This window comes from Lathyrus oleraceus, chromosome 6 (genome assembly GCF_024323335.1).
Source record: "Lathyrus oleraceus cultivar Zhongwan6 chromosome 6, CAAS_Psat_ZW6_1.0, whole genome shotgun sequence".
NCBI lineage: Eukaryota > Viridiplantae > Streptophyta > Magnoliopsida > Fabales > Fabaceae > Lathyrus > Lathyrus oleraceus.
Window position 1 is genome coordinate 179,091,105 of NC_066584.1, and position 23,417 is coordinate 179,114,521.

A 23,417-nucleotide genomic window follows, 5' to 3' on the forward strand; every position below is an offset into this window, starting at 1 on the left:
AGATGTTTGAGTGGCTGCATTTTATGGTAAAACACTAACTGGACTCTAATGTCTTGACTGATGTCGTGACATGCTGTGGAGATGTTTGATTGACTGCATTATGTGTTAGATCATCTAACTGTACTCTGATGTCTTGGCTGATGTCATGACATTCTGAGTAGTATACTGCAGGTTTAGCTAATACAGGATTTATTTAATGTCAAACTGGATGTTATGACATTCATCCCTGTCAGCAGATACTGAGGAATAGAACAGTTGGTGTTCTGCTATAACTCAGTATTTATTTTCAGCCTGTTTATCAAGAAAATAACAGACCTGGCATAAGGCCTACTGTCTGAATGTCAAACTGGATGTTATGACATTCATCAGCGACAACATATACTGAATAATAGGCAGGTTGGTTTTCTGCTTCAGTTCAGTATGTATCTCAGTCTGTTTATCAAGAGAATAACAGACCTGGCATAAGGCCGTTGTGTAAATGTCAAACTGGATGTTTTGACATTTATTACTATAAGCTGATATTGAAGTATAGACAGATTGGTCTGCTACAGTACAACATTTAGCACAGTCTGTTTTCAGGAAAATAACAGACTTAGCATATGGTCTATGTTTTGGACGTCAAATTGAATGTTGTGACATTCATTCCTGACAGCATATGCTATTTGTGGAGGTCTTGAAGACTCAATCAGAATAAACAGTTTCTAAATATGGAGATATTTTAGGAACTAACTATGGAGATATTTTAGGAACTAAATATGGAGATATTTTAGGAACTAAATATGGAGATATTTTAGGAACTAAATATGGAGATATTTTAGGAACTAAAAGATTGAAAACCTTGATTGTAGCAGAAACTTTCTGCTGGCTTTGTAACAACAAAGGAGAAGTTTGCTGCGATTTCTGAAGGCCCAAATCCAGTTGGGTGCTTAGGTTATAAATAGCATAGTGTAACCTAGGTCTTGTAAGCCTCAAACCATGTAAAATTAGGGGTGTGTGTGAGGTAAACCTCCCAACTTGTGGGAAGGTTACCAGGTGTATCTCAGTGCTAGAAAGCATGAGATTATGTTGTAACTCAAAGCCTGTAGGCAAGAGTTATTATGTTCTTGAACGAAGATGTGAAGCAAGTTCAAGTTGTTTAAACATTACAGTGTAATTGTAGTGATAGGAATGGAAACTGGAGGTTTCTATCTAGGAGTTCCTAGGTATAGAATGCATTGGGAGGGATTAAGTGAAGAGTTGTAAACGGGGGAGTTTAACTCTGAATTAATACTGCTGATAGTGGATCTTCTTCCTGGCTTGGTATGCCCCCAGACGTAGGTGAGTTGCACCGAATTGGGTTAACAATTGCTTGTGTTTTTACCTTCTGCACACTATATTTTGTCTGTTATAACTCAGTCTGGTTTTAGTCTGTTTATGAAGGGAATAACAGATATGACACGTAGCCTGCAGTCTGAATGTAAAACAGAATGTTATGACATTCATCATTGACTGCTGATATTGATGGACTGGTTGGTCTGTTACAGTTCACTCATCTGTAATGTTGGGACAGGTGATGTTCAAACCAATGTTGAGACATCATGCTGATAACTGGGCAGGATAAATAAACATAAGGGCTATGTTTGATCTCTACTGTGTGTTTGCACTAGATGGACAAAACTGGATGTTCTTCTTTCCATGGTGGTATATTAGCAGATGTTGTAACATCTGTGAATGTGTGCATATGAGTATTGGATCATAATTTATATAACTGTCTTGCTGTATTTGCAACAATGTTAGATCAGATGTCATGATATGGAGTAGAACATCTGAACTCTGACTACACCAGAATTTCAAATGGTATCAGAGCAGGCATCCTGTTCTGGTTCTGGATGAGATCCATGGGTGATACTTTCTGGTATCTTGAAGGGAGTTATGTTAGTACTGATGTTGGAACCTATGGAAGGTTCTGTGATCTCCCTGAATGGTCCCTTGAAGTAGGTGGATGGACTATTCATGACAGGAACTGTGTGTACCTGTCTCTGGAGGTTGGCAATTGGCCATGTGTGGGACAGTTGTGCTAAGTATTGAATCATATTCAAACTTGGTATGTTCTTGGAGGCTGATCTGGTGAAGTGTGTGTTCATAGGTTGAGTTGCATTATGATTTCCGCTGCATAATACCTGGCAAAACTCAAACTCTGATGTAGTTTCCCCTCATGTGGATGAAAGGCTGCTATATTCAAGATTTCATCATAATCTACTGAAGATGTCAAAGATACTTTAGTCTCCTCAAGTCCACTCATCATGACGTTCTCACTTCAGGATGGTAAGAATCACCTGATCACTGATTCTTTTACTCTCTTGGGTAGTGTATATGAAGACCTTGAATACTTTCAAGAAGGGTTGTTCCAAGGAGGTGGAACTAATGTTCTATGTGATGTTAGAACATGTTGTTCAACAAGTATGCAGCTACTGGTTGAAGAGCAGATGTTATTAGGTGTCAAACAAAGGGATACTTTTGTTTGGAACCTACTCCTGACCTGGAAGAGGAGACATCTGGTTGTGCTAAGTTGACAAGGGTAGGGTCAACTGTGTGTGTGCTCAAGAAAGTCACTTTTAGAAGTCTGATCTCTAGAAGTGGAGCTGGTTGAGATGTGACATTGTGAAATTTCCTGCTGGTTGTCTTATTCCTGTAGATTGATCAGGGTGGGATAGTTGTTCCCTGAAGTACTATGTTGTGTTGGAAGACAAGTCCCCTGGATGTTAGAAGTCAATAATGGGGTAACCTGATTGCTATATCATTTAAGAGGATTAGGACCATGAATCTTGTTATTCAAACACCACGCTCAGAAGTGGCAGTTCTTTCAAGGAGTGAGAATATGAAGATTCAGAAGTTGGTTGAGGTAGTATGCTCTGGCAATGCATATCTACTATTGACTGGTGTTGTTTTCGTTCACTAGTACGTATGGTCAGCTGGAGTCTGATTGGTGTGATTGGAGTATGTATAGGTATAACTCATAGAGTTAGTTGCCACTGGTAGGGATGGTGTATGTCATGTTGAGACATTTGTGTACAATGCATGGATATTAGTGTGGAGTTTCCATGATTGTTAATTTGAGGGGGAGTTTTGGTTAACCTCCTCACGTTTGGTCAGCCTAGGGTCTGGTTGGCTGTTGACCTGTGTCACATGGGTTCTGGTGGTTGTGTGACACATTTGCAAGGAAGGATTCATCTCTCACATTCCTAAGGGTGAATTTAATTTGGGAAGTTTTTCAAAACTGTTGAGGTGCTTGCAAGCAGAAGATGTTGACACAAGAAGAGTATTTTCAAAGTACTCTTATGGTGGAAGTATCTGAAAGGAATATTGGGAAAGGATTTACGATCAATGGCTACTTGTGCCAAGTACAAGTATTTACTTGATTATCCTTGGAGCTCAACATTACTGATGTTTTTAAAGAGGTTGGAACATCTCGTCTTCAATACCCTGTGCAGAATCACAGGAAGGATATTACATTGGCTTATGATCTATCACTTTGGTGGCAGCAAAAGCATATGATCACTGAAAAGGTTTCCTGGCAAGAAACATGTTCAGCCTTGGTGTGTACAAGAAGAAGAAAACATCATAGTCCTGATGGTGGTTACTTGGATCAGTTTACTTCTGATCTAGGTAAGGAAGTGCATTGGCTAATGCACACTGTGAAGTTAAGAATAAGTGGCAGCATTCTTAGCATCATGGAAACAGCCTTGCCTTAGGAAGTGGAATCCTTGGTATAGCTGAAGGGACAGTTTCTAACTAGTCCTTCTGAAGACTCATACATCAGAGTGTCTGATGTCTTTGGAGAAGAAGCAGGGATTCATCAAGGTGTGAGCTTGGATGACTTAACTGCAAACCTGCAGGATGGAGGTTGTTTACTCAAACTTGGTTCCACAATCAAGTCTATGAGAGCATTGAACTCTTGTTCTGTGTAGGGAGGAAGTTCTTTCAAGTGGCAGAAGAAGGAGCTGAATTCTACAGCTGGATGTTAAAACACAATGTTGTGACATTTGGTTCAACATCAGAATCTTAGTTGATGAAGTGGCACATCAACTTAAGATAGAAGGGTCTATAGGGTTATAGATTGGATACTTCAAAAAGGTCGTTCTCGTTGCAGTTCTTTGGAGTTGCTGGATAGAAAGGATGTTACATGTTCATGTCTTAGAAAATCTAAGTTTTGTTCAACATGTAGCTTGAAGTTCAAGTCTCACTTGGAAGATCAGAATATCTTTGGGAGAAGTCTGATAAACATGGAGAGGTCAAAAATGGCATTTGATTTTTTTCATATGAGGATTCATGAAGGAGGTAATCAACAGTGGCATTTGGTCTATCTCAGAAGTGAGTTTGAAGAATCAAGATAATCAACATATGGCAGCTGATTATGCTTGAGGAAGGTCTGAGACAAATTACTTTGAGCAGAAAAGTAGTAAGCTAAAGACATAAGGAGGTGTTTTCTATTCATCTCTTGGAGCTTGTGGTAGGAGTTCTGAGCTATCTATGGAAAATTATCTCGTGTAATGGGATGAGAATGTATATGTCCCAATTTGTGTCTGGTTCCTTTTGGATCAAGCTGGTGACCCAGTGATATCTGAGGATTATCTGATGGTGTTCTTTGGATGTCCTAACTTATGTTAGAACATTTTGGTTCTCTGCTCTGGTTAGAAGAGAGATTGACACAGAGTGTGGATGTGTTCAGCCAAGAGGGTTGATCAGAGGGTGTGCTCTTGAAGACATGAAGATGCGTCTTATGTTTTCCATTCATCAAGTGGTCTGGATTCTCTTTGAATCAGGAAGTATGTGAAGGTCCAACTTTGGGGTGTTGGATATGTTCATGTGTGATCTCCAAGTTTCAAGAGGAGAGTTGGTTGTTCATGACAGGGGGAGTTCTGTCTTTGTGCTGCAAGTAATCATCAAGCTTGTGGTCTATATGTTCTCAGATAACAAGGTATGGCACCTGGTTAGTTATTGGGATGATGTGGTGTGTGTCAAGGCTGAGTGAGCAGAAGAATGTCTGACCGGATTGTTATTTCCTTCTGAAACTTACAGTCATAAGGAAATATGGATGTGGTGTGTCTCGTTATGATATATTAGAATGAGCCTGTGTGTTACAGTTGTGTGGTACAGGTGTTGGAGTTACTGTTATTTGATGTATGCACAGATTTAAGGGGAGGAGGAGTACCCTTATGGATTTGTGTGTCTTACTAGTTGCATCCTTAACTAGTAATTCTGTTTTTGGTGCACAAATTTAGGGGGAGGAGAAGTACCCTTGTGCATGTGTGTATTACTAGTAACTATAAAGCTAGTAATTGTGTTGCTTCTGTTGCTGTTTAAACTACTGTTATGCTGTTTAACTGTTGATAGTTTACCTTGTGAACAAAAAGGAAAGATATAGGCAATTTTGGTACAATAAAGAGTGTTCACAAGATGTTATGTGTGATGTCTTAACATAAGATATCCTATGTACCTGCTGGAGTTCAAAAACATGGTCATGCAGTATTTGTTGGTCTGTAATATTAAGTGTTGCTTTGGCAACATTTTTGACAAAAAGGGGGAGTAACACCTGTGATGCCCCAGGACAACAGATTGTTTTGCTAAACAGATATTCAGGACAAATATTCAAGATCCTCTAATCCAGAGGTCATGCTGCAGCTGTGTTCCACTTCTATGAGTGTGAGTGTGTTTATGTGTGCTGCAATTAGAAGTTTTTATTTAACTTCTGTATGTGTGCTGCAATGTGAAGTTTTTATTTAACTTCTATCTGTGGTGAGTGTGCTGCTGCTCAGAGTGTATTAGCTAGGTTAATTTCCTGCTAGATGTGTGTTTTCCGCTGCTATGGACTCTGTTGTGATGCCAAGTTGTTTTAGCCCAAAATTTGCCAAAGGGGGAGTTTGTAGATGTTTGATTGGCTGCATTTTATGGTAAAACACTAACTGGACTCTAATGTCTTGACTGATATCGTGACATGCTGTGGAGATGTTTGATTGACTGCATTATGTGTTAGGTCATTTAACTGTACTCTGATGTCTTGGCTGATGTCATGACATTCTGAGTAGTATACTGCAGGTTTAGCTAATACATGATTTATTTAATGTCAAACTGGATGTTATGACATTCATCCCTGTCAGCAGATACTGAGGAACAGAACAGTTGGTGTTCTGCTATAACTCAGTATTTATTTTCAGTCTGTTTATCAAGAAAATAACAGACCTGGCATAAGGCCTACTGTCTGAATGTCAAACTGGATGTTATGACATTCATCAGCGACAAGATATACTGAATAATAGGCAGGTTGGTTTTCTGCTTCAGTTCAGTATGTATCTCAGTCTGTTTATCAAGAGAATAACAGACCTGGCATAAGGCCGTTGTGTAAATGTCAAACTGGATGTTTTGACATTTATTACTGTAAGCTGATATTGAAGTATAGACAGATTAGTCTGCTACAGTACATCATTTAGCACAGTCTGTTTTCAGGAAAATAACAGACTTAGCATATGGTCTATGTTCTGGAGGTCAAACTGAATGTTGTGACATTCATTCCTGACAGCACATGCTATTTGTAGAGGTCTTGAAGACTCAATCAGAATAAACAGTTTCTAAATATGGAGATATTTTAGGAACTAAATATGGAGATATTTTAGGAACTAAAAGATTGAAGACCTTGATTGTAGCAGAAACTTTCTGCTGGCTTTGTAACAACAAAGGAGAAGTTTGCTGCGATTTCTGAAGGCCCAAATCCAGTTGCTGCGATTTCTGAAGGCCCATGTAAAATTAGGGGTGTGTGTGAGGTAAACCTCCCAACTTGTGGGAAGGTTACCAGGTGTATCTCAGTGCTAGAAAGCATGAGATTATGTTGTAACTCAAAGCCTGTAGGCAAGAGTTATTATGTTCTTGAACGAAGCTGTGAAGCAAGTTCAAGTTGTTTAAACATTACAGTGTAATTATAGTGATAGGAATGGAAACTGGAGGTTTCTATCTAGGAGTTCCTAGGTATAGATTGCATTGGGTAGGGATTAAGTGAAGAGTTGTAAACGGGGGAGTTTAACTCTGAATTAATACTGCTGATAGTGGATCTTCTTCCTGGCTTGGTATGCCCCCAGACGTAGGTGAGTTGCACCGAACTGGGTTAACAATTGCTTGTGTTTTTACCTTCTGCACACTATATTTTGTCTGTTATAACTCAGTCTGGTTTTAGTCTGTTTATGAAGGGAATAACAGATATGACACATAGCCTGCAGTCTAAATGTAAAACAGAATGTTATGACATTCATCATTGACTGCTGATATTGATGGACTGGTTGGTCTGTTACAGTTCACTCATCTGTAATGTTAGGACAGGTGGTGTTCAAACCAATGTTGAGACATCATGCTGATAACTGGGCAGGATAAATAAACATAAGGGCTATGTTTGATCTCTACTGTGTGTTTGCACTAGATGGACAAAACTGGATGTTCTTCTTTCCATGGTGGTATATTAGCAGATGTTGTAACATCTGTGAATGTGTGCATATGAGTACTGGATCATAATTTATATAACTGTCTTGCTGTATTTGCAACAATGTTAGATCAGATGTCATGATATGGAGTAGAACATCTGAACTCTGACTACACCAGAATTTCAAAACCTATTATACATGTTGATAACATAAAGCCACACTTTTGGTAAACAGAACATGATGGTTAGGTACATCGTTGAATAATTCTTCATCATAAAAAGATAGGGGTATGACACTTATAAAAATTTTCTTTGACCCCCTCAACCGTAATGGTGATTTCTTCCATCTTTCCCTTGAAAGAATAACATCATTTCATAAACATTTTTAACAATTACTTGGTTTTACACATTTTGACTCAATGTTATGAAAACTAAGTCGTATAATCTAACTACCCCACATTGTTTTTCAATTTTATTAATGTCTTATAGATTGACACTAATACATTATATATTTCCTTGATAGCTAGTCATCTATTATTTTCCTCATAGTATTTTGAATGTTTTTCAACTTTATTCTGTTGGTGCCAGTATTTGATATGTTATCAAGAAGTGTTACAAAGTATGGTACTTTTAATATGTGACTAACTATATAAAGGTTGATCCTAATACTATTTTTATCATTTATTTAGACTTATGAAAATGTTATTGCAATATTAAGGTCGGAGGAGGAAGTAGTTATAGCTAATGTCGAGGCTAACAAATATAAGAATTTGGCAGAGAAGTGAGTGCAGTAAAATCTTTTTAATCGACGAATAAAAGAATGTTTTTTTCAAATTGTATTTTTTTATTAAGCGTCCATTTTTCTTATTTGCCCCCGGGCCTCTAAAAAGTTGATATCGACTCAGATTTAGACTATGAAGATAAAGTCAACGCAAGATTCAATGAGATTCTAATAGGTTACATTTAAACTCTGGGGACATTTTGTCTTCTTCTGAGATGCAACATATAATTCTTTCTGTTTAAAAGGGAATTCAAATGAGCTTTCAACAGTATTAACCATATTAAGGAACATCTCAGTGCCTCTTAATCAAGCTTCTCAAAGACTCTCTTGTGCAAGCTCTTCAACGATTCTTTTATTTATTTCTATATAAGGAGCTGAATACTTGAGGAAAAACACTAATCTACTGACAATAAAAGAGATGTAACTTTGTCAAAGAAAAAACATAAGTTTATCTTAGAATTTCTAAACACTTGTATATTCTAGAAATTCTTAAATCTCAAGGAGTCTTTCTGTGTGATATTTTGTCTACACCTCTGATTGTATATCAAGTATGGTTATTTATAATCTTTTAACTGTGAGTTAGTGTTTAAGAAATCTTTTACTAAGTGACTGAGCATTTGAAGTCTCTTGCTTGTGTGCTTGAGTATAAAAGTCTCTTACCTAAGTGTTTGAGAATTTGAAGTCTCTTGTTTGTGTGCTTGAGCATAAAAGTCTCTTACTTGTGTGTTTGAGCATTAGAAGTCATTCATGTCTCCTAAGACGATTAGTCTTATGACAGGAGTTAGACTCTCGATGTAGTTTAGTGAGTACGTGCCGTCAAACACAAGACATGTGAGGGGCATGGGTCTGTTTATTTGATTTTAGAAACTTTTTTCAGAAAACAATTGATTGTAAAAAATGAAAATAAGAAGAGATTAAGAAGCATAAAGTAAAATACAAAAATTAAAGAAATACCACATTAGAATTTATACTGGTTTTGCCTTAAGCAATTTGGCCTAATCTAGCTCCCAAGAGTTTCCCCTTAAGATTTCCACTAAAAACTGTAACACCCTTCTAAATTACCCCAAATATTTAATTAAAATTACAAAGGTAAATCAGAGTAAACATGCAATCAAGGGTGTCACACAATTATTTCACACCAATCACCGTAATATTTAGTCATGCTCATTATTTAATTCAAAACATCAGGTATTGCATATTACGCAGCGGATAGAGATCAAATCGATCATTCAAAACATGTAACATACTACATGTAAAATGGTTCACAACCAATCAATAAAATATTCAAAACATCCCATCCCGATGTTACATCTATCAGAGCATGACCCACTAAGGAGACTACACTAGACTCCAAGCATTAGCTTCTACTCAATCACTGCTCGTTACCTGAAAAATAGTTGTAAGGGTGAGTTCCTCAATCGATATAATAAGCATTATAGAATATAATGTCATGTTAAGTAATTTAACACATTAATCACCCTAATCGTATCACACATTCAGTAACGGCACATCAACTCAAATATCATACTCAATATCAACACAATTCATACTCATGCTCAATGCCAACACAACACACGTATAACATTGGAATACATCCATTCATATTATACTCTACACATCTATTATGCAATGAGACTCCATGCATGCGGTACCGACTATTCGTGAACATATAGTTCACCTCACCGATCAAATCCAGATACGGCTACCAAGCCCACTAGTCCCACTCATTTGAGACCTAGTGACTCACTCACTAATTCCTCACCACGGAAATTAGCTACCACCAACTCACTAATTCCTCACTATGGGAATTAGCTACCACCATACAGACTACCATATGCATGCTAAGTCACCTCGCAATGCAAAATCATCAACAATAATCCACAATGATTTACTCACTAATTCCTCACCATGGGAATTAGCTACCACCATAAAGGCCACAATATGCATGCCAATCACCTAGCAATGCAACATCACAACAATAATCCACAATGGACCGATGCTCACTCTCTAAGCCATAAAACAGTCCATTCACAACACATGCATAACATACACATTCACAACATTATGCATGCTATCATACATTATCAACACATGTATCAACACATCATATCATGTCAAATAATTAAACACAGTATTAGCACACTCTACTAATACCTATACTGCTCAAAATAGCGGGAATTAATCCCTATTACATCATACGCCACTATAGGCCAAACATCAATTATGTACACAACATTAAAATGTCAATTTTCTCACTTTTCAACAGTGTTAACCGGTTAACGCCCTGGGTTAACCGGTTAACGCAGCACAAACACACTTTCTGGCAAAACGCAACAGTGTTAACCGGTTAACGCCCTGGGTTAACCGGTTAACGCAGGCAAAACAACACTAATTTCACAATTCGCAACAGTGTTAACCGGTTAACACCCTGGGTTAACCGGTGTTAACCGGTTAACGCAGACAAAACAGCAGTTCCTGCGCTAACACAAAGCAGAATGCAGAATTCTCCGCATTTTCCGCCGTTGGAGGAGTTCCGGACCTCCGATTCCAATTCCGTAAAAAGCTATACGTTCGGGAAAACACGACTCACACAATTACGGATTCAATTACAGTTTTAACACAGCTTATCCAACATAATTTTTCAGCATTCAACATCTCAATTAGGGTCAATTCAACGGTTTATCACTACCCATTACATGCCAACCCATAATACCCATTAAACGACGATAAACCCCCCTTACCTGAGTTAATCCGGCAAACTCTAAGCTCCAAGCTCTTCTCTTCTCCAACCTTTGCTCTCTGGTTCTTCCTCTTTGCCCCTTTCTCCTCTTCTCTGCAGCTTCTCAGTTTTCACGTAAAACCCTTTTACAAAATGAAAACTCTTTTTCCTTATTCTAACTTATATATATTTTCCAATTTATATTATTATTCCAATAATAATAATAATTCAATAATTCCAATAATAATAATAATAATAATCCAATTATCTAATTAAATTAATAAATATATTATTAACTTAATTTAAATAATTATCATATTATTATCGGGGTGTTACAAAAACAACTTGAGATTTTACACTAGGATTAAACCAACAAACTTTCTCACACAAAACTTTAAATCAAGTTTATCTTTCAATCATAAATTCAATTAGAATGATACAAATGAACTATGCCATTCAATTTAAATTTTAGCATAACAACAAAACTACACTACTCTTGATATACACCTTTAACTCTCTCATTACTAAAGAAGTGTATAGTGAGTAAAAATTATTTATGGGGAGAAAGTGAGTATGAGAGAAGGATACATAATATTACTTGCGTGCTTTGGAAGTGTGCACAAGACTACTATATATCAGAGAAAAATTTTGCTCAAAAGGAAAAAAGATATGGGGCCAAATCCGCTATCTAATCTATTGCACGATTTTCTCCACACAATCAATTAGATATCATCCATAATCGATTATAGATTAAATTCTAACTGCATAATTGATTTGACATTAGCCAAATCCAATCATAAGATAGTTTTAAAAAATATATGAAGTTTTGCAAATCATTTTAAGTGAGTAAGTGCATTTCTTTAGTATGTTAAACGTACTATTGATTATTTAGACAATAATGACCCAAACTAGATATAATAAAACATAAAAATAAAAATAATCACAAGTGAGTTGGCAAAAACTTCAGTTCCATTAATGTTGTTCTTAGCAATTAAATCTCTTGTGTTAAACATTGGAGCCTTTTTGCTTTTTAATTTACTTCAATATTTTTATTACTTGATATTGCTCATGATAGTTTTGCTTTATTCAATTTGTCATCATCAAAACCTATTATACATGTTGATCACATAGAGCCACACTTTTGGTAAAGAGAACATGATGGTTAGGTACATCATTAATTTATTCTTCATCATAAAACGATAGGGGTATGACCCTTCTAAAATTTTGCTTTCACCCCCTCAACCGTAATGGTGATTTCTTCCATCTTTCCCTTGTAAGAATAACATCGTTTCATCATTTCATACACATTTTTAACAATTACTTGCTTTTACACATTTTGAGTCAATATTATGAAAACTTAGTCGTATAATCTAACTACCCTATGTTGTTTTTCAATTTTATTAATGTCTTATAGATTTTCACTAATACATTTATATTTCCTTGATAGTTAGTCATGCATTATGTTCTTCATAATATTTTGAATGTTTTTCAACTTTATTCCGTTGGTGCCAGTATTTGATATGTTATCAAGAAGTGTTACAAAGTATGGTAGTTTTCACTTGTGACTAACTATATAAAGGTTGATCCTAATACTATTTGTATCATTTATTTATACTTATGAAAATGTTATTACGGTATTCAGGTCGGAGGAGGAAGTAGTTATAGCTAATGTCGATGCTGACAAATATAAGAATTTGGCAGAGAAGTGAGTGCAGTAAAATCTTTTTAATTGACGAATAAAAGAATATTTTTTTAAATTGTATTTTTTTATTAAGCGTCCATTTTTATCATTTGCCCTAGGCCTCTAAAAAGTTGAGACCGACTCAGATTTAGACTATGAAGATAAAGTCAACGCAAACATCAAGGAGATTCTAATAGGTTACATTCAGACTCTGGGGACATTTTGTCTTCTTCTGATCAGGTGAAGACTTACGCAAAAATATGCAGAAGACAGTTGAGATGCAACATATAATTCCTTTTGTAGAAAAGGGATTTCAAATGAGCTTTCAACAATATTAACCATATTAAGAAACATCTCAATGTCTCTTAATCAAGCTTCTCAAAAACTCTCTTGTGCAAACTCTTCAGCGACTCTTTTATGTATTTCTATATAAGGAGCTGAATACTTGAGGAAAAACACTAAGCTATTGACGATAAAAGAGATGTTACTTTGTCAAAGAAAAAGCATAAGTTTAACTTAGAATTTCTAAACACTTGTATATTCTAGAAATTCTTAAGTCTCAAGGAGTCTTTCTGTGTTAAATTTTGTCTACACCTTTGATTGTATATCAAGTATAGTTTTTCATAATCTCTTAACTGTAAGTTAGTGTTTAAGAAGTCTTTTACTAAGTGATTGAGCATTTGAAGTCTCTTGCTTGTGTGTTTAAGTATAGAAGTCTTTTACCTATGTGTTTGAGCATTTGAAGTCTCTTACTTGTGTGCTTGAGCATAAAAGTCTCTTACTTGTGTGTTTGAGCATTAGAAGTCATTCATGTCTCCTAAGACGATTAGTCTTATAACAGGAGTTTGACTCCCGATGTAGTTTAGTAACTACGTGACGTCAAACACAAGACATGTGAGGGGCATGAGGCTGTTTTATTTGATTTTAGAAACTTTTTTCAGAAAACAATTGATTGTAAGAAATGAAAATAAGAAGACTTTAAGAAGCACAAAATAAAATACAAAAATTAAAGAAATAAAGATAGAAATACCACATTAGGATTTATACAGGTTTTTTCTTAAGCTATTTAGCCTAATCTAGCTCCCAAGAGTTTCCCCTTAACATTTCCACTAAAAACAACTTGAGATTTTACACTAGGTTTAAACCAACAACCTTCCTAACACAAAGCTTTAAATCAAGTTTATCTTGTAACCATAAATTCAATTAGAATGATACAAGAGAACTATGCCATTCAATTAAAATTTTAGCACAACAACAAAACTACACAACTCTTGATATACACCTTTAACTCTCTTATCAGTAAATAAGTGAATAGTGAACAAAAATTGTTTATAGGGAGAAAGTGAGTATGAGAGAAGGATACATAATCTTATTTGCGTGCTTTGGAAGAGTGCAGAAAACTCCTTTATATCAGAGAAAAAAATTGCTCAAAAGGAAAATAGATATGGGGCCAAATCTGCTATCTAATCTATTGAGTAATTTTTGCCACACAATCAATTAGATATGATCCATAATCGATTATAGATTAAATTCTCACTGCATAATCGATTTGACATTAGCCAAATCCAATCATAAGATAGTTTTGAAAAATATATGAAGTTTTGCAAATCATTTTAAGTGAGTAAGTGCATTTCTTTAGTACGTTAAATGTACTCTTGATTATTTAGACAGTAATGACCCAAACTAGATATAATAAAAAATAAATATAAAAAGAGTCACAAGTGAATTGGCAATAACTTCAGTTCCATTGATGTTGTTCTTAGCAATTAAATCTCTTGCGGTAAACATTGGAACCTTTTTGCTTTACTTCAATATTTTTATTACTTGATATTGCTCATGATAGTTTTGCTTTATTCAATTTGTCATAATCAAAACCTATTATACATGTTGATCACATAGAGCCACACTTTTGTTAAAGAGAACATGATGGTTAGGGACATCGTTGGTTAATTCTTCATCAAAAAATGATAGGGGTATGAACCTTCTACACTTTTGCTTTGACCCCTTCAACCGTATGGTGATTTCTCCCATCTTTCCCTTGAAAGAATAACATCATTTCATACACATTTTTAACAATTACTTGCTTTTACACATTTTGAGTCAATGTTATGAAAACTTTGTGGTATAATCTAACTACCCTATGTTGTTTTTCAATTTTATTAATGTCTTATAGATTGTCACTACTACATTTTATATTTCCTTGATAGTTAGTCATCTATTATGTTCTTCATAGCATTTTCAATGTTTTTCATCTTTATTCCGTTGGTGCCAGTATTTGATATGTTATCATGAAGTGTTACAAAGTATAATACTTTTCACTTGTGACTAACTATATAAAGGTTGATCCTAATACTGTTTTTATCATTTATTTAGACTTATGAAAATGTTATTGCGGTATTCAGGTTGGAGGAGGAAGTAGTTATAGCTAACGTCGACATTGACAAATATAAGAATTTGGCAGAGAAGTGAGTGCAATAAAATCTTTTTAATTGAGGAATAAAAGATTTTTTTAAATTGTATTTTTTTATTAAGCGTCCATTTTTATTATTTTCCCCTGGCCTCTAAAAAGTTGAGACCGACTCAAATTTAGACTATGAAGATAAAGTCAACGCAAACATCAAGGAGATTCTAATAGGTTACATTCAGACTCTGGGGATATTTTGTCTTCTTCTGATCAGGTGAAGACTTAAGCAAAAATATGCAGAAGACAACTGAGATGCAACATATAATTCCTTTTGTAGAAAAGGGATTTCAAATGAGCTTTCAACAGTATTAACCATATTAAGAAACATATCAATGTCTCTTAATCAAGCTTCTCAAAAACTCTCTTGTGCAAACTCTTCAACGATTCTTTTATTTATTTCTATATAAGGAGCTGAATACTTGAGGAAAAACACTAAGCTATTGACGATAAGAGATATGTTATTTTGTCAAAGAAAAAGCATAAGTTTAACTTAGAATTTCTAAACACTTGTATATTCTAGAAATTCTTAAGTTTCACAGAGTCTTTCTGTGTTATATTTTGTCTACACCTCTGATTGTATATTAAGTGTAGTTTTTCATAATCTCTTAATTGTAAGTTAGTGTTTAAGAAGTCTTTTACTAAGTGATTGAGCATTTGAAGTCTCTTGCTTGTGTGCTTAAGTATAGAAGTCTCTTACTTGTGTGTTTGAACATTTGAAGTCTCTTATTTGTGTGCTTGAGCATAAAAGTCTCTTACTTGTGTGTTTGAGCATTAGAAGTTATTCATGTCTCCTAAGACGATTAATTTTATAACAGGAGTTTGACTCTTGATGTAGTTTAGTGAGTACGTGACGTCAAACACAAGACATGTGAGGGGCATGAGGCTGTTTTATTTGATTTTAGAAGTTTTTTTTCAAAAAACAATTGATTGTAAGAAAAGAAAATAAGAAGAGATTAAGAAGTAGAAAATAAAATACAAAAATTAATGAAATAAAGATAGAAATACCACATTAGGATTTATACTGGTTTTGCCTTAAGTTATTTGGCCTAATCTAGCTCCCAAGAGTTTCCCCTTAAGATTTCCACTAAAAATAGCTTGAGATTTTACACTAGGATTAAACCAACAACCTTCCTCACACAAAGCTTTAAATCAAGTTTATCTTGCAACCATAAATTCAATTAGAATGATACAAGAGAACTATGCCATTCAATTAAAATTTTAGCACAACAACAAAACTACACAACTCTTGATATACCCTTTTAACTCTATCATCACTAAAGAAGTGTATAGTGAATAAAAATTGTTTATGGGGAGAAAGTGAGTATGAGAGAAGGATACATAATCTTATTTGCATGCTTTGGAAGAGTGCACAAGACTCCTTTATATCAGAGAAAATTTTTGCTCAAAAGGAAGAAAGATATGGGGCCAAATCCGCTATCTAATCTATTGAGTGATTTTTGCCACACAATCAATTAGATATGATCCATAATTGATTATAGATTGAATTCTCATTGTATAATCGATTTGGCATTAGTCAAAACCAATTATAAGAAAGTTTTGAAAAATAGATGAAGTTTTGCAAATCATTTTAAGTGAGTAAGTGCATTTCTTTAGTACGTCAAAAGTTACTCTTGATTATTTAGACAATAATGACCTAAACTAGATATAATAAAAGATAAAAATAAAAATAATCACAAGTGAGTTGGCAAAAACTTCAGTTCCATAGATGTTGTTTTTAGCAATTAAATCTCTTGTGTTAAACATCATAATCTTTTTGCTTTTTGATTTACTTCAATATTTTTAGTACTTGATATTGCTCATGATAGTTTTGCTTTATTCAATTTGTCATCATCAAAACCTATTATACATGTTGATCACATAGAGCCACACTTTTGGTAAATAGAACATGATGGTTATGTACATCGTTGATTAATTCTTCATCATAAAAAGATAGGGGTATGATCCTTCTAAAATTTTGCGTTGACCCCCTCAACCGTAATGGTGATTTCTTCCATCTTTCCCTTGAAAGAATAACATACTTCCTTTTCTAGATTGGGGAAAATCCCCGAAAATGAAGAGTGATTGACATCGACTCTCCATTAGGTGCCTCGTCAGAGCGTCTATGGGTTAATCCTCCCAACATGTGCAGAGTTGTTCTGCAATGTAGGTCACAATGTGGATATCATCGTATCAGTTGAATGTTTTCTAAAAAAACATCGGTTTTAGGAAGAGATTCTTCGTCCTCCCGTGCTTCCGCCATGACTACGTTACATGATCGTTTTGCTCTCGAATATGCATTGTTTGGCCCCCCAAGTGTTCTTCAAGACGAGTGAAAAACGTTAAAGAATGATTCACACATATGGTGTGAAGTAATCTAATATGACCTTTATGGTTCACAAAAAAGAAGTTAATTGTGATATGATGGTGAACTCTATTGAAGATCTAAATGTCATTCAACTCATATGTGACTAAGGGGAGTACCTACAAACACTTTGGCATCTAAGTTAATGACAATCGGAAGTGAAAAGTTTTAGGATCAGAATAGTGTGTACTTGAATAAAAGACTTTCATAAGGTTTTTATACAAGGGTTCTATGGTTTGAGTCCCTAGATTCTTTTGTCGGGGACACTTATCTTACTAATGTTCACAAATTGCTAATTTCTTAGAATTGATGTTCCAACACTTCCAATAAAAAATTACTCTTTATTAGTTCGAAACGTTTCCTTATTATGTCTTAGTGTAGTGCTTGTCTGCAAACAATTATAAAAATACCTAAAATACTATAATACTAGTTTTAGATGGTTCAAAAATGCACTTTCTTTAGGTATCTTAAATACATGTGTACTAGAAATAAATAAAAATTTATTTATTTATTATTAAAAAAAAATCTAATAAATACTAGTATGCTTTTAGCTGTAAAGTATTTTTATATCTCTAAAATAGGCATGGGACAAAAAGAGGATTACATGAAAGAAGATAGTGGCAATATTGTAACATGACACATATGGTCAAAGTCACACTCGTATTGTATTCATGCAAGACAGTACAACTAATCAATTTGTCGACAGCCAGATCATTTTTGTTAAAATAATAATCTAGCTGAACTAGTTACTAGTAGGTAATGAAGTTTTGCCATGGCCTACTCTACATGACCTTAGAGGGATGAAATATAGTAAATATTTTCATATTCCAAAACAATTATATATAGCATGCATACACAATATATTATCATCTCTATTAGAACATAAACAAGTGTAAAACAAGGCTTGCACAAAAGAGTTGATTCACACAAAGTTGGAATTGTAATTGTAATTATATTAGCTCAAGTACACATAAAAAACAAAGGACTTGACAGGTGAAATTGTGTTTGAAAAGATTGACCTGCGTCTCCTCTATGCACCCTTTCATTTTACAACCAAAAATATTTGATTCTCCTTGTCTCTTATCCTATGATTATCAAGCCACATTTCAAATGATGACAGAAAAAGAACTACTACTAGTACAAAATAAATTAAAAAACAACGTAGACAAGACAGCCAAAAAACCAACAGTTTAATCAATTAACATTACTGTTAATTTCAAGTAACAAACAAACAAACAAAAAATTTGAATTTTATGTCTCATCCATCCATGTCCAACAGTGTTGATGTCCATATCGATCCATGTCCTTCTTTCTTGTCCATTTTCCATCCATGAACCATCTTCTTGTCCATTTTCCATAATCAATACTAGTGATAATTAAAAATAGTAACTGTATACATTAGAACATTTTGAGCCACTCTTAGGCTATAGGTAGCTAGCTAGGCTTAGAAATCGTGAGAGTGATGGTACATTGTTGGGTCACATCCATGACCAGCTTGAGATCCATGACGATTCATGGTTTCCCTTTGACTATTGTGTCCACTATCATCACCACCACCACCACCCATTTGAGTAGCACCAAGGTTCAGGTACACCAATCTTGAATCCAAATTCAGGTTACCAATGTTGTTATTATTGTTGTTTCCACTACTGCTGCTGCTATGATCTTCACTCATTGGAGGGTAAACCTGTGCTGCTGATGAAGAAGCATTATTGTTGTTGTTAGCATTGTTCTCTTCACGTGAGAGAACAAGAGCTGCTGATTGAACAAGTTCCAAACACAGTCTTAACTTGTTTGGTTCAATGTGGATTAATCCAGGAACAGCACCTTTGAAGAGAAAATCAGAAGTTAGGGTTCTGAGTATATCTAAAGGTGTCACACCATCAACGGTTCTTACTGTGGGGTCTGCATGGTGATCAAGCAAAACTGCCACCATTTCCGGAGACACCATCTCGGCGGCCACGTGAAGCGGAGTTTTGCCAGCCGGTCCAGCTGGGTAGTCAACATCAGCAGCACTGAGTTCGAGCAAGGCTTTCACCACTTCTCTGCTGCAATTCTCTACTGCATAGTGTAATGCCAATGCTTCATCCAGGTTTAGGCCTTCTCCCATGACCATGAGTTTGACCAGTTCGACATCCGAGGAGTCAAGAGCCCGCCTCATTCGGCGGATTTTCTGGTCCTCTAGATCACCTAGGTCGTGGTGGTGATGATGGTGGAGTGGCATTAAGGAGCGACGCGCCAAGGATGATTTGAGACGAAGCTCTTCGATTTTGGCCACTACGTCGATAGGAAGATGCTTGGCTAGGATTTCGGGTGGGAGACCTGACTTGGCAACAAGGTGGGAACAAGTTGTCCAAAGTTGGTTCAGTTCTTGCTTTCTTGAAGCTATTAGTACTTTCATCACATCGTCTATTGAGGCTTTCTCTACCATGCTCGCTAGTTGCTTCTGTTAGATAAGAATTCACAACATATCAATCAAGCAATGAGAGTTAGATAAGAATTAACAAGTTCAAGTCTAACTTCATATTTTCTGATTAGTAGAGTAATCTTGTATTACGTCCACTGAAAGAACTATCATTTTATATTTTTCACAAAAGTCTAACTTACACTATGAGAGTTATCTTTGAGGAATGGAGATTTGTCATTTGAAAATGAAAATAAATAAATAAAGGAGATAACAAATTTTTGTTTTAGTTTGTTCTCTTTTGCAACCTAAACCCAAATGAGGAAAGCGATGATATTTGGGAAAGATTTTGTATGCTCCTTGTGTAGAAGACAAGATTTTGATATCTATCTAGTATCTTCTAATTTTAGAAATATTTACTACGCAACTTTATACACCAATTCGAGAAACTCTAAACATATGCTACATCAAATCAACCACCAAATTAAAATATTTTTTGTAAAAGAAAACCTCACAGCATAACAATATGAAGAAATGGATCTGGAAAGTCAAGAATGATTGTAATGTTATGAAGGAATTTCTTGGAAGATAGGAGTATGTATATCAAAAATGAAAAGATTACCCATAAAATAACCCAAATGAAAGGGAACAAAACCCCAAAAAAAGGACTGAAAATATAAAATAAAAAAAATAAAATAGCTCTTCCCACATCCCAAAAACCATACCCCTTCCTCTTCCTCCGGTTGCACTAATTGTCCATGCATATTCCCAAGAACCAGAAAACATATATATGACTGACTGGTCACACAAATCAGAGACACGGACACAGAGAGAAAAGAGAAAGTGTTTGGTACTAGTTTATTAAATATAATAATAAACATAAAAACCTGAGTGAGCAATGCAAGCTGTTCAATTCCGAAGTATCTAGCAGCAGCGAGGGTGTCAAGGGCAAGATCGACGGCTGAGCTACAATGCGTATGCCAGCAACCTCTCTCACCGCAATTAGGTCTAGGTTCATGTTTGTGAGGAACAATAGAAACTTGTCCACTGTACAGAAACTGCAACAGCAGGAGGAACACCTCATATCCAACAGAGTTCACCGGGATGACACCGGGTCTTGCTGTTGATTGTCGAGATGATCCTCCTCCTATTGGGTCTAGTCCGGAGGGTGGATCGGGTCCACAAAAGAATTTCCTGAAAAAGAGACTCCTTGCTGCTAAGATGCAGCGATGAGCGTGAACCAGACGACCTTCCACTTGGAAAGTCACGTCGCTGAAGGCTTGCCCGTTAATCAGGAGGTTCAGGTAGTCAAGGGAGAGAGATCTTAGAGACTCTTCAAGAGACATGATTCTTCTGTTCTTGTTACTGTGTGTCGTCTCAATGAAGAGAAGTGAGTAGAGTATACCCTATTCAACAGTTTAGGTTGGTCCCTAGGCTAACACTATATGATAATAACTACTCAAAAGGTAAGAAGAGTGATTGGAATGAAATAGTGAGGAAAGGCTGGGTTGTATTTGTTTCATGTTTGTGTTGTTTTCCTTGATGTTGATCATGTTACTGTGATAAATCTTGTTTTTATGGCAGAATCTAATACTGTGAGTGTGTGAATGGAGAAGAGTGGTTTTGGTTCTGAAAGTTTGTTTATTTTAATTTTTACTTTCTAGAAAGAGAGTGTGAAAGTGATATTTGGGTGGCTATTCTGGGCGGCTGGTGTTTTTAACAAACAAAATCAACTGTGAAGTTTTTGGGACCTGTATTGTCTACAAACCAATTCTCTGAACCAACCAGACACTTATTGAGAAAATTATACTGCATACTAACCATATTCATTCTAAAACATTTCCAACTAAAGAACTTATACATCTCCTCTTTTTTTAACATTCATTTACTCTATCCATCCCACCAATTGATAAATTTCAATATTTCACATAAATTTTTTTATAAAACAAAAGATATTCAAATATATTTTACTAAAATATTCTTTTTTATCAAATAGTATATGTGAATTCATAATTATAATAATTGTAAAGTAAAATTTGTTATGTTGGAAGGTATATATATCCAGTAATAATTAGAAGGTTCAATTGAAAAAATTAATTAATATCTTATGAACAGGTGAAAAGGATCCTTTATTTTAGAGCATAATGATTGTATAAATAAATCATATGGTGTGGAAGGGAGAGAGTAACACTTTTCTTATGTAGGATATATCAAATCCCTTTATCTAAAACTAATTCCTAGAATACAGTTTCATTTAAAATAAAATAAAATAGAAGACATTATTAATCCATCTCATTTTTAAGGATCTTTAATAAATAAAATAGAAGATATTATTAATCCATCTTCATCGCTCACTGATAGAAGGCAAAGTCTCTTTTCATCAACCAATTCAGAAAAATTAATTTTATAAACAATCTTTTCTCTTACCTATAAATATTATGATTTGTCAAACTCATTCATGACTATACAGTTGTTCTTATAAAACAAGACTTCATAACCACTGCCACAAAATAGACTAATGCTCAATAGGTTATGTCTAAGTCCATCTACTAACGAAACATTATCAGTTGAGATATGGGAATTACCAATAATACTCATACTAATGATCCTCCCTCTTTCAGAGTTAGGGTTTGGAACATATGCTTTTCTCCTGTCATATGTCATGAGTAGCCATTGTCCAGGTATCATGATTGTTGTCTTGCTTCTCCCTTGAAGCATATTTGTAGCAAAAAACAATTGCAAATTTAAGTACCCATAGTCTTATGGGTCCTCTAGGGTTAGTTCTGATAGGTTTCTTCTTGCTTTGCACATTTGCTCTCATACGATAAGGCTTAGGATTATTCAAGACTTTTGATTTAAAAATTTGTTGTCTTGAATTGATTTAGGCCTTAGGTTCTGAACCTTTCAGAACCTTGCATCCTGATGTCTTAGGTTATGGTTTATTCAAAACCTTTGACTTTAGAGTCTTAGGTTCTGATTTCTTTAGAACCCTTGACTTTAGAGTCTCAGATTCTGGTTTCTTCAAAACCTTTGGCTCAATAATTTTAGGTTATGATTGATTCAAAACCTTTGCATTTTCAGCAGCAGGTACAAAATAAGAATATACCCCTTTGTTGAGCAGAGCTTGAAGAAGAAAGATTTGTTGGTTTACTCAAGGTTTCAAACCTTGGATTAAAATATTTTTGAGAGTAACCAAGACATTCCCCTCTGCTTCTACTTACACCATAATTCATGGATGCAAGTTTAGTTCTATTAATTCAGTTATGATGAACTCCTGAAGAGCCATTTCATGCTCATCAAGGGGTTTATCAGACACTTCTTTTGCTAGAGCAATATGCTCTCTATTTAAGGCTATATTTTTGTTTTGAATTTTTTTTAATTCATCTTTCAAAAGTTCATATTACTTTTTCAATATTTTCATGTGTTTGGCTTTCTCTTGACACCAACCCATAAGATTTTGAATGAAAGTAATTAAATTTGAACGATATAGTTTAGAAATACCTCATCATCTTCTTCAGAATCTGAACCAGAATCTGAGTCAGATTCTCTTTCAGAAGATGTA

General features: G+C 35.1%; 1 protein-coding gene across 1 annotated transcript; it reads right to left on the reverse strand.

Moving 5' to 3' along the window:
• Positions 1-18,437: 18,437 nt before the first annotated feature.
• Positions 18,438-21,630, reverse strand: LOC127096807 (BTB/POZ domain and ankyrin repeat-containing protein NOOT2). The gene is made up of 2 exons (XM_051035349.1): positions 20,743-21,630; positions 18,438-19,897 (listed from the first exon to the last, which is right to left on the reverse strand). The coding sequence occupies exons 1-2, from the start codon at positions 21,199-21,201 to the stop codon at positions 18,896-18,898; spliced, it is 1,461 nt and encodes a 486-aa protein (XP_050891306.1). The 5' UTR covers positions 21,202-21,630; the 3' UTR covers positions 18,438-18,895.
• Between the last annotated feature and the right edge of the window lie 1,787 nt (positions 21,631-23,417).

Excerpts from the sequence above, each read along its gene's own strand:
- LOC127096807 (XM_051035349.1), bottom strand. The coding sequence starts at position 21,201 with ATGTCTCTTGAAGAGTCTCTAAGATCTCTCTCCCTTGACTACCTGAAC. Across the intron at positions 19,898-20,742 it reads AGCTTGCATTGCTCACTCAG|AAGCAACTAGCGAGCATGGT; the intron begins GTTTTTATGTTT and ends CTTATCTAACAG.